A 13,090-nucleotide genomic window follows, 5' to 3' on the forward strand; every position below is an offset into this window, starting at 1 on the left:
TTTCTGATGATGGCATATTACTGTCCTTTCTGATAACCTTCATACAGAAAAGGCAGAACAATGCAATAGCAACAATGTATTTTTCACATACCTATTCCACGTAGCCCATCCTATCTAAGATAAGAAGATAAGTAATAATATTGCTAAAGTTTAACATAAGGAAAGAAAATGAATTTGAAAGGGACTTTCAATTTCAGAACGAAATGGTCTCTCTTATAGCCATAAGATAATATAGCACATAGTAGAGAGAACACATAAAATATAAAAATGTAAATGTTAAAGGATTATATATCATCTTAATAGCTTTTAAGATTTCTTTAAACTTTTTAACTCTTATTTAAACTGATCTCTCAGAAAGTGATCTTTTACCTTCCTACATAATTCTATGGGCTGGTTCCTGAAAATCTTGTTCTTTATTGGTTGTGTTATTTATTGTGTTCTGCAGTTCTTCTCTACAAAGTATCTGATGTTTTTCTGAATATCTGCTTTAGAAACTTGTGACATAGTTACTCTGATTTCTCCTGTTAATAAATTAACTCTGCCACCGGCTTATTTTTTTTCACTGCTCTTGTTCTGTTTGTATTTCAAAATGGAACTGTCATCCTTTCTTGTTGTCTGTTCTTGCAGTTTTCAAAATAATGTTTTAATTCAGTTTAGTGACAATTTCCATTCTGTGCACTTCAGATATTTTCATTGTCTGGCACTTCTCTCCTTTGCCTCTGATCACTCATTACATTTTATTTCAAGTTTGATGCACTTGGGCTGTAATTTTCACTGCTGCTAATCCTGATCTTGTAGAACTTAATAGCAATTTTTTCATTCATCTTTGTAGCATCAGAATCCAATATATATATATATATATACATAAAAGGAAAAGAAGACTTAGAATATAGAGATTTTCTCTTCAATCATTCTTTGTTGCTCTGCCTTCCCTCTCCATACTAATCCATTAATTCTTCTCATTCTCTGAAAGTGAGTTCTCATGAACTTTTGTCCATGAATCTTTTTCTTTTCCTGGCACCTATGTAATTCTGATGGCTTGCAAACATTTGATGTTGCCTTATTATCTATTCTAAAGCAACATGTTTTTATTTATTCCTCAACAGATTCCTTGCTGGCAGTGTACAACTTGATCTTTCTCTTGCATTCATGCAACCCTTTTAGTCAGTTTCACATTTGTACTGTTACTTTCTTTGCTACTGTCAGTCCTTTCTGTCCACTTTATCTCAATATTTTGCAGACTGCTGCAAATGTGATCTGCTACTATTGTTCTTTGGCAGATATCAGTTAATGAAAGGACATTAACTTTTTTTGGCAGCTATGGATGAATTTCTCTCTTCTCTTCATTGACAAAAAAAAAGTAAAAAAAAAAAAGGTTAAAAAAGTAAAAAAGTTTAAAAAAAAAAAAAAGGACAAGTCCATACACTTCCAAAGAAGTGCAGGCAGTGTTGTTTATATAATTAGTGTCCATAGAAAATTGGTTAAAATAGAAGTGAAAAAATGAGCTTACTTTATATTTAAAATTTACCACACTTAAAAGAGAAAATTTATCAGCTTAGGAAAATTGCTTATATATGTGTTTGGTTTTTGGTATGTGTTTTTGAAAATACTTATACATAGCTAGTTGTTGTTGGAAGTTTTTCTAATTTCTTTATACTGCATAGATCTTTACTGTATTGGAGTGAATGGGGAGATCCAACAAAATATACTCTTGAGTATCATTTAATACCTTAAATAAGAACAGCCTTAATTACATGTTAATTGGTTGATTGATGCAGGTTTATAGCAATCCCAACCATTCTTTAGGATGTATTGATGAATATGGATTTTCTGGAAATCTGTGAGAAGTTTCAAAAGACAATGGTTGCAGATTTGGAAGTACAACAATTCCAGGCTTTGTGGCAGCCCCTTCTTCCTTCTGTTTACGAGAAACCTCTGTTACAGTTTTATTGTGTTGAACTGTGATACAGAATGGTGGCATACATTGCTGTATAGATCATCTGACATATTATTGTTCAAGATCATAAATGATATGGAGATAAGGTCATAAAAAGGTAAGCTGGATCCCTAAGTGCATAGCCCTGATTCTGGTAGCAGGCAGAACATTGTTGGCTGATTTGTTCAGAATTTTTTTTTTATTTATTTTTTATTTTTTTAAGATTTTTTGTGCTGTTTGAGGCGAGTTACATGTCAGGTTAAGCACAGTAGATAACTAGCACATTTTCCACTTTGTTGATATGCTTTTAGGTTCTTTAAGGTTCTGATCTCACATATTCTTTCAATAAATTCCATAAAATTCCTGCAATACAAATACTGGGACCAGGGTAGAAACTGTGTAGTTGCTGTGATGGATGACTTGTTCTTATTACAAGTCACTGTGTTCTGTGTGAACAAAAATGTTGATGCAAAACTGGGTTATCTGAGTTTCAGTTTATGATGATCTGTGAACAACAGGCAAACATTGGAAACACAATTTTACTCCTATCTCCAAGCCTGAATCAGACGCAGATAGACTTATTGTATAAGATACTGGAATTTCAAAGAGCAGAAGGGAGAGATGCCCACTTAATAGAGAACAGATGACATGGTATGAGCTAGAGTTCTAACCTGAACCATAGACATTTCCTCCTGTGAATGAAAAAATTAATATATGTTTGTGTGTTACATGTATATATCTCAGTATTATATATCTACACAATACAAAAGTATGTATGTAAATTTTATATAGATATATATGTAACTTTTTTATAGGTAGATACTTGCATACATATAGTATATATACATATGTTATGTCACAAGGGTTAGTCTAAAAAAGGAAAAGAAATGTCAAAAATATATTGTTCTTTGGAAAATCAGTTTTTTGGTTTCCTCCTCAGTCTTCCTTGAATGTTCATTTGAGGAGCCAGAGATCTTTTTGCTGCCCAGATTGTTTGGTATAGTGAGGAGCTTGGAAACTTTTGTATCCTGTGGCCTCTCTCCCAGCAGGCTTGGGATTTGGAGTCAGGTGAACCTTAGAATATTATATATTCTGCTTTCTCCCAGGCAGGCTGATGAGAAGTATGCAGTCAAGGAGCTTATTTTGTTCTTCTTGTTGTTTTTCTTTTTGTTTTGTTTTGTTTTGTTTTTAAAAAGAGAAAATGTTTACAGCACAATCAAGATCTTGTAGGATTTTTTTTTCCATTAAAAATCCTTTATTTAAACTATATATATATATATATATTAATCAAGAAATCATTCTGATAGAAGAGTCTTAAACAGTTGTGGAGTGCGGTCACCCTAGTGAAACAAATGCACTTTATAAAATCAACAGCATATTAAAATTCAAGTATGCCAAGGTAGATCTTTGATTACATACTGCAGACCCCTTTGCCTTTTAAGAGATTGCATAGCTGGCATTTTAGAACCACCATGCAACTCATTAGAGGAAAGCGGCTACACTGCTCTGACAGTGTGATGTAATGTGATCCTTTTGATCTTTCAAAAGACTGTTAATGAAAAGTAGATGATATGCAGGCTGACACTGCATGGGTTACTTTTTGAAGAAGGAGGTTAAAATATTTTCAGCTTGATTCATGCTTTGTATCCGGGTTCATATAACCTTAATTCTTCAGCTTTTACGTGTTATAGACACTTTCAAAGAGCTTCTTCTTTCCTGCTATATCATCCTATTTGTATAGCAGAAAGACACTTTTTCTGCCATTTTAGTCTAGAGTCCAGCAGTCACTTGTCTTTCCTTTTCATCTTCTTTGCTCTTATATGCCCATTTCAGTTGAACATTTCACTTCACTTTTAGTGGGAGGGCATTTAAGAACCTTTGGTATTGTAGTTTATGTTGACTCCCTAGGTTTCCCTACATCTTTCATGACCATTTCTTAAACCGTTTTATCCTGCCTGCAACTGCATGCCCTTATCCAAGTCCTCATTTTGGTGGAACACAGTGCATCTCTCCCTAGAGTGACTGACTGTGCTGCACAGCCTCGTGGTGCAGGGCTGAGTCCTGGTTCCTGCAACTAGACTGGCTGTGGTATAACTCTAGGGCTTCCCATTAGCACCTCAGGGTAACCACAGTCTGTAACATCTGCACTGCTTCCTTCTCAGTACTTCTCCAGCTACCTCTGTGCTGAACTGCCTTTCTGGGCAACCTCAGCATGTTTATTCCATTTTCTCACGGTTTTTCACCAAGGAACCACCAATGTCCAGTGTCACCATTTCATCTCTGTTGTGGTGGCTAGAGTTTCCCTTGATTGTGGGAGAAAATATGGGTGTTTGATTTCCACGTGGAAGCCAGCGTTGAGTCCAGTTGATTTCTAAGAATTTTGGATCAGATGCATTTATACAATCTTACCTCTTTTGAACAGGATTTGCTTAACCAGAAGTATTTGCCTGCTCTTCTTCTATGTGTTAGAAAGAAGGGGAGAGCTAAGCATGTTGCCAGAAGCCTCCTGGCCTGCTCCTGGCCCAGGCCCAGGGCTGTGCTGGCCCCAGCATTGCAACACTGAGCCCCAGCTCTGGGCCGTCTCTCCAGGAGCAAAGTGGTTGCCTGCAGGCTCTGCAGACAGTGTTGGTCTCCTCCATAATTCCCGTGTTCCCTTCCTGAAAATGGGCCACAGCTGGGCTTTGCAGGCAACTCCTGTGGCTTCTCCCAGGAGTCAAAGCTGACACTGTGTCGGGGAAGAATGCTGGTAGGAGTATTACAGCAATGGAAAGGGTCTTGGGAGCAGAAAGATAAGAACCAGGGACTTTCAAAATCCCCCTTTCCAGCCCTCTGACAAGTAAAGCCTTCCTTGTCCTAAATGCTGCGACACTAAATTTCTGCTGTCTGGACTATTAACATGCATCTGTGCTGCTTTATTGCAGGAACATATTTATTGTACCTTTGAGTGAATCTGTAAGCATAAATAATTACAACTTCAAGCAAAACAGGTTTATTTTTCTGACTGCCAGATGTTACCCACCAACAATTATCAGATAGGATGAAGGGCAACAGATAAATATTTGTTCATACATTTAGAATAGCTCTAAGAGAGACTGGACTTTAGATGTGTTGCATTTCCTATTTGTAACATTGCAGCCAGAAGTTGGGAAACAGGCATCTGTGCAAAGCTTTAATTGGTCCAACACATCAAATGCTAATTGTAAAGGAAGACCCAAAGTCATTAGGAGCTTGATGCATCTAGTTTCTGAGCTGTTAAAATTCTCTTTTTCTCCTTCATTTATTAAATTACTTTGAAAAATAAATTTGTCCAATCACAGTGGAAATGTTGCTATACTATTTTGACACATCCATCAATGCCTTTCAGGACTGTCTGTCAAATTTGAAAACGGTCTATAGGCTGACGTTTCATGAATTTGGAAAGGAAAGAGATTTTTCTAGAAAGTATTTCCAGATAGATTCTTCATATATTAATTCTTATTAAAATATATGCTTTTTTAATGTGTTGTCTGTCTGTGGGCTAGCTTATCAACAACTCAGCAACTGAGTTCATCACTGAGATCAAGTAATTTGCCTCTTTGGAGTAGCATTGTTTGAAGTAGGAAAGCTACCAGGCACTAGGCAGATCTTTCATCCTCTTCAAGCAGTGGTTAAGATGCATCGTATTCTCTCTGCTTTTCCAACTCACTGTCCGTGTTGATTGTACTATGTATCATTTAACCTTCCACAACATAAATACACTAAAGTTTTATTTGACATTCCATTTTTCTCACAAACTTCTTAGTTTAGTCAATGGAGATAACCAGCTAACCTTTTCTAGATTCCTTCATTTTAAATAAGTTGAAAAAAAAAAAAAGAAGAGTGGAAGATCTTACCAAAAGATGGGCTTACCAAAGAAGATCTTACCAAAAGATGGGAAAAGATTCAAGCACAAATTTAGCAACTTCAGTAAAACATCCTATGTCACATTTGTAGCATGTCTAGTTATTAAGAAAAATAGCTGTAAATGAAATACAAAGTAATATACTAATGGCTATATAAATAAAAATATATAAATAGAAATCATTATGATATTATTACAGTTTATTACAATTCCCATAGAAGTTATAGTCATATGAAAGAGCACTTTGTCAGCACTACTGTGAAGATATATATCACAGGACTGAATGATGCATTTATATGTTAAATGATTTGGTTTTGCCTTCTTAAGACTAAAGTAGTCTCCCTTTTATTTATTCATTGAATGCACATGTGCCATTTGTGTTTGCCAGGCACAGAGGCAGTGCTGAACCCCTTACTGGGTAATAAATTGGTAAAGTAACAATAATCATGCAACACATTCAAGTGTCACTTTGACCCTTGGTTTGTGCCTTTGCCCTAATCCTCTTCAGAACAGCCATGCCTGTATGGGAAGACTTTTTTCCTTTAAGGGCTTCTTCTATCTGCTCTACACTGAGTCTGTCCAATTCAGTGGGCCGGCAGAAATTGCTTAATGCTTTTCTGGTAGAATCAGTACCACCAGGTTTTTCATATAAGTGCTGCCAGTCTACAAAGTTGGGACTAAATTATTATGGTTCCTGCTACTACTCAGAGGAGTTACTAGAAGATGCAGAACTGTAAGAGACAAGAGCACTATGTGACTGTCAGAGCTTCTGCTTACTCATTTTCCTATCACTTCCTTAAGAATGTAAGGAATTTGATTTTGTGATTGCACCTGAGTATGACCTTAGGCTGTGTGGATCCCAAAGGATGCACCTGTTTACTGTATCTGAAATTACTTGGTAGGAGGCCTTACCTTAGCTATACCTTTTACACATCCCCTATGCAAAAGACTAAAAGAATAAAGGCATCAATTTGCTGTTTAGCAATGACATATTACTGGGTGTTACAAGGAACACATAGTTTTTTACCCCTGTAGCACAGCATATTTTATGTTGCAGAAATACTACTTGGATGTCTTATGAGACTAAGGTGCATTTTCCTATGAAACTTAACAATGAATCTAAGCACGTGTGATGGCTTCCCTAATGAAGCCTTTGATGATTGCGTGGGTAATGCATCACTTACGTATGTGAACTATGGGGCCACACCAGTAATGAAAACTATGATGGGATTCTCCTTCTACATAGCTCTACTGTCAGACAGGTCACCTTTCTTTAGTACGGATTCTTCTGAGTCCATGCTGGCTCTGGTACAGCAAACCTCTTCCTACCTACCAGATTGTGAACCCATTCAATTTGCTGGAGGTGCTTTTAGTTGTATATTCACGTTTCGTACTTTTCATGGGTGCAAAAACACCAGCACAAAGTTTTAAGGTGCACTAACAGAGCTAGAATTCAGTCACTGTGGCCTGAATTGTTTATTCCTAAAATAACTTCTAGCAGATGACAAAATGTATAACAATATACATTATTTCATAATCTGTGCATTGCATCTCATAAAAATCTGCATGTTACATTACTTCATATTTTTGCCAGTTAATTTGTGTTTTCTCTCCATGTTCAATTTGCATTCATTAACTCATAAGTGTGGTAAGTGTGTTCTTTCTATACATGTTCAAAGAAATCCTTTAATTCAATTTCTCTGTTTCTTCTCATACAGTCTCACAGCCAGATATGCAACTCAGTCTAATCACAGTGGAATTGCAACCAGTCAAAAAAAGACTTCTAGGTCAGTTAAATATCTCTAATTTATTGCTTATTAGCGATACTCAAGCAAGTCAATGTCCATTGGAAGTTTATCCTTTGGACAAAAGTGGACATTAAAAAATGTGTATTTATGTTATGCGTGCAAGCTTTGCAACAATGAGCTTTGCCATGGGAAAGCCTCGTGTGGACTGGAGGGAGCTGATTTTACTGTATATTGGCAATATTTCTGGTTGTTATGTATTTTGCATCTTGGTATCCTGCATGTAAAAATATCAGGTGGGGAGGATTAGTTGGTGATTTTAGTGCTCTCTATTTTCTGGCTCAAATTCTTTCTTTAGTCACAAGCAAAAAAAAGTCTGGGACCCCATCCCAATTCCCAGTAGGTGTTCTTCTGCATGTATTGCAAACCCACCTGAGAGGTTGAGTTCACAGAGCCAAGATCACACAGAAGCAAAACAAGAGTGGAAAAAAGAAGCACGTTCAAGAGTTCTGCTCCTTCAAGAGTAGCCCACACACAGTCACTGCTAGAGAGATGCTTTGTTTTGGCTGTCATTTGACAGAACTGTGTGTAGGAGCTGCCCTGTTTGAGATTTCATCGATACTTTTAGCACTATGAGCACTAAAATCTACAAGCCAGGTTGCAAAAGAAAGAAGCTGAGATGTAAAGCTTACTCTTGTTTCTAACATTTTTTTGTGTGTGTGTGGTGGGTAATTAATGTGTTCATTAATTACTTTTTGTTGCTGTACAGTTCATTGGTGAGAACAATGAACTATAAATTGTGTAATCTACAGTAGAGATTGCATTTTGCAATGTAGTGCACTAATGTGATTTGAGTTGCTGGTGATAGCTTGGAATGAGCTATACCACGGTCCAGTTGCTTTGCACCTGCATTTATAGGTCTTCAGTTTTTCTTATTGCTCATGCTCCTGTCTTGTCCGCATTCAATATGTCGGGGTTTACAGTCTTAATGTCTAATACTTTAAATCTGTGGCAGTGTTTCCGAAGCCTGTTCAGAGGTATGTGACTTGTCCCTTATCTGTTATTCTCCTCTTTGCATTTCCTTAGCTGCTTAACATGATTCTGCAAGAGAAATTTAAAACCTGAATTCAATTAAAAAAGACAGCAAATGAGGTAAACTGGAAAGTGTGCAGAGCAAATGGCCTCATGTATAATGTGCGTACTGTGGCAAGTTCTCAAATTCTGGCATGCAGAATATATGCATAACTATTTTATATTTTAACAGAACAGATGAGTTTCCAGCGTTGCACATGCCTTCTCATTGCTTTTTTCATTACCTTTGACAAACGATCTCAGGGCTCTCACTGCCTGTCAAATTAGGGTAATGAGAAGGAGCAAATGGATTTTTAAGTTTGTTTTAGTGCATTCTTCAGGGAACAGAAGATCACTAGAATTCACGGGTCACAGTAAAGGTTAGCACGCGTGCAGCTGCAGAGCAGAGACAGTCTGCTGTGGGCTCAGCACAGAGACTAGCAGGGCAGGCTTGCGGCCAGAAAGAGCCATGAAAATAACAAATGGATTAGCTCTCTGAGGCTTAAATTGGTGAAGGAAGAGAACGTGGAGCTGTTTACACGTGTTTGCTAATGAAAATAAAATTTGAACATTTTTGTTATACCCATGTATTCAACAGAAAAAATTCAGAAGAAATCTAGAATGTTGTAATTCTTCGTAACCTGATTTCTTTTTCTCCTTTCTCATGCTGTTCTTTCATGATGTAGTGAAACTAACAGAATTCAATAGCTCTGATATGATTTGCATTGACACCATTAAAACCATTATATCATCCCCATAAGTGAGAAACAGAAGATAGATATTCTTCTCCTATGGCAAAAGTATCTTGCTGAGTTAAGCATTTCATTTTGTCTGTCGGAGAACAAAAGCGGAAAATGAAGTGGCCCACAAAGATGCTGAAGAAGGTTTGAAGCAAGCATATATTAAAGAATCTTTCATAAGAGAACAGATTCAGGCAGAAAAAAAGATGCAGGCTTATACATGCCAGGGACAACGGGGTCCACATTTTTTTCATAGCTTAGCCACACAGTAAGGTACAGATGGTGGCAGCAAATACTAACAAATGAACTGTATCGCCTACATTGTATCGTTTTATCAAAAAGGTGTACATTCATCTGTAGCATCTATCTAAAATATATATTTGCAATATTTTTATTTAAAATAATAAGCTCACAAGCCTAAAGAAGTAGAATTGCTTCAACCAATAGCATTCTGAAAATAACCAAAGAACAAAATTATAAAGACAGCTTTTGTGCTGACCACAGCTCTGGAACAGTTAGTAGAGAGTAGAGTAAGAAATATGAAATATTTCTGAGCTATGTATTTTTGTGCTTCTAATCAATTTCTGTAAAATTTTCTCCTCAAAAGTGGCTTATTTAAATAAAAGTTGATACTGCACATTAATGGTCTGTTAGGGTGAATCTGTTTTAGCAACATTAATGGCAAATGCAAAGCATCTTCTTACATGTCTTGTGAACCCAGAAAGCATCTTTTTTCCCCCTTGTGTGAATAAAGATAAGCTTTTATTTTAATTTGTTGAGTCTATCTAACTTGAATCCTCCTGTTCATTGTTGCTTACATGAAATCATTGGTTTTGGTCATTGGTTTTAAATTCCAATCTGACATTTGCATACTGCCTCTTCTATGTGTTGCATTGCATACAACGAACCAGTTTCTGATTATACCATTCTAGGCTTCCAGGACCCTCAAGGGTGCCAGCTGCAGGCAGCAGTACCAAAGTCCAGGGAGCTTCTAATTTAAATCGGAGGAGCCAGAGCTTTAACAGCATTGACAAAAACAAGCCTTCACAATATGCAAACGGAAATGAAAAAGGTAAGTGGTTAAAAGTTAGTGAGATTACTCTACAGAAGTAATAATGGGGGGGGAAAAAAAAAAAAAGGCACCTATCCGCAAGAAACAAAGAAGTGAACGTAATACTTGGTGAGGAAGCACTATGGAGACAGCCCTGTGAATTAGGATTTGTAATTGAGTTGAGGTAAAATTTCAGAACTGAAACCTTTCAAGATGTTACAGTGAGTGGTATTTTATCCCTCTTTGATGGAAATGTCATTGGCTGATACTTCTGAAGTAAAAATGAATCCATATTGCATGCCTACAGTCTTGGTCTATGTTCAAGTCCACTCATACCCACAGGAAGACTGCCATATTAAAGGAGATGGATATTACATTTGCATGAGAATATTACATATGTCTATTCTTTCAGGACCTTACCCAGTATATGCATCAATCTGAATAAGGGATTGGAAATTAAGTCAAACGTATGAAATTTTGCAGAGATTTGAATTCAGTGTTCATGTTTTATTGCCTCCTTTAACTATGATCTTCAGTTTCACAAAAAGGGTTCCCTGGGTCCTTCTATTTCTCCATCCCTCTGATGATGTTTTCCCAGAAAAAGTGCCTCTTCAGGCTTTATCTCAGAAATAATAATATAAAAAATCAGCCTTCTGAGTTGTGTAACTAATCCAGTCCTCCCCTCCCCTTCTTTCTCCCTTTGTGTAATGAACAGCATTTTATTCATATCTCTGGGTTAGAATACAGTTGAAAATGATACAATAAACATAGTACCCATTCGCATCTTTGGGGTCTGTGGGAGGAACAAGTATGCAGTGAATGTTCTTCATCCAAGCAACAGGCAGCTATCCAGATATTTTTATTTTTTTTACAAAATTCTGATGAACACACTTTGCCCCTAGCTGTATCTGAAGATATAAAACCATCCTTTCAATAGTTATTTCTGTATTTTTACTATCAGAGTTGAATGTTTTAGATAGTTCTGTACTGCTTTTTATTTTATCAAGGACTTGTTTATGGCAAGACATGCAGACTAAAAAGAGATCAGAATATAAACTGAGCAGACACTGTATAGTTCACAAAGATGATAGTGAAGTTATGAAGTAGGAGATGGGACTGCTTGAGTGAAGGTATGTACAGCAGTTCAGGCTTTAGAATTACTTCATAATGTTGACATAAGTTTTCTATTGAAATATGTGAAAGAGCAAAATGATTTAAGGTGGGACATGCTTGTAGATACTAATATTCTTAGCTCATTACTTGAAAACTGTCTTTGGACTGCTAAGGTTTACATTGCATTGCACATTTACATGGCTTTTTGCATGATGGATTTCTTTACTTACCTGTTCCTTCACGGCAGAGAATGAGAAACTTGATGAGATTTTTAGTGGAGTCCTCACTTACAAGAGTATAAGGGGTGGCTTTGTTTGTATACTGTCATTCAATTCATTTTACAGGATATAGAAAATGTAATGTTGCATAACTACATTGAGTATTGTATTTTAGGTTAATCTATTTGATTTTTTTTCCTTTCCAAACAGCAAAATGGATTTAAGAACATTGATTTTACATATGAATATAAGCTAGATAAAAGTTTATTTTAAAAGACGTATATAAAGCAGAAGTTAGAGAATATGAATACTGCACATGCAAGAATAGCAGTGTGTTAGGTTTTTTTGTTGTTGTTGTTTTGTTTTGTTTTTTAATATTACAATGAAATTTCCAAGTGGTCTTTTAATTTTTTTTAAGTACCTGTGGATGTTCTGTGACCTGAGGGTTTTTTTTAAAATTTGTTCTGAAACAAACTTCAACCCTTACATTAGCAGGAGTAATAATAACACCTCTTTACTTAAAATAAAACAAAATAAAATAAAATAAAATAAAATAAAATAAAATAAAATAAAATAATAAAAGTGTCACTATACCTTGAAAAACTGATTTTTCTTTACATTGCAGCACATCCAATAAATGCATTTTAAATTTTGCTTCTAATGTAGATACTTGCAGCGAGACAACTTTAACAGCTTGAGTTGAATGGATATACAGTCCATATACATTAATTTCTGAGTCTTGGATAGTATAGTAAATAGCTAGTAATTCTGCATTAGTGCTGCATAAACTGAATCAGAAAAGAGGATGACTTGTACTATGTCAACAGGCACGAGAACTGGGGATCTCCAAATCTCTTCAAGGACAGACCACTTTTGGTACTTTTTTTTTTTTTTTTTTCCTGCTGTACAACTTCCTTTATGTGCTAAAAAGAGACCTCAAAAAAGATATACAGCATAAGGTTTTTTTTTTTGTTTGTTTTGTGTAGTTTTAAATCCAGTTATATGCAATACTTGAAATCTGCTCTTGTATAGCACATTTTTCAACTCAGTCACAATGCAGGCACAGATTTAAATAATTTTTTTATCTGTGCCTGTATATCCAGGCACAGATTTAAAGGAGACCTGAAAGTTGTCCAAAATAAGATGTGATAGATGTATTTTATGTAGTGTTTTATTATTTAGAATGCTATTTAATACTATCTATTTTGAAAGTTGCCTAATGAATAGTTTACACTTCAAGAAAGCCAAGGTCCCCTATGTGAAAACAGTTTTCCTGCTGTTACAGTACAGGAGAGTTTTCACCTACAGACCCACTCCATTGCCTTGACACAGGTAA

General features: G+C 36.0%; 1 protein-coding gene across 43 annotated transcripts in view; it reads left to right on the forward strand.

The window, feature by feature from the left end:
• NAV3 (neuron navigator 3) overlaps positions 1 to 13,090 on the forward strand; it is a 555,833-nt gene that overhangs the window by 402,872 nt on the left and 139,871 nt on the right. For 37 of the 43 annotated variants that reach the window (XM_080604524.1, XM_080604504.1, XM_080604505.1 and 34 more), the window contains 2 exons: positions 7,535 to 7,603; positions 10,305 to 10,444. In XM_080604524.1, coding sequence (XP_080460650.1) covers positions 7,535 to 7,603; positions 10,305 to 10,444 — 209 coding nt within the window. Of the gene's footprint in view, positions 1 to 7,534; positions 7,604 to 10,304; positions 10,445 to 10,473; positions 11,554 to 13,090 lie in introns of those variants that run through there. The other 6 variants (XM_080604527.1, XM_080604514.1, XM_080604515.1 and 3 more) reach the window with 2 other exon arrangements.

Source organism: Anser brachyrhynchus (genome assembly GCF_964034855.1).
Source record: "Anser brachyrhynchus genome assembly, chromosome: 1".
In the NCBI taxonomy this organism is placed as follows: Eukaryota; Metazoa; Chordata; class Aves; order Anseriformes; family Anatidae; genus Anser; species Anser brachyrhynchus.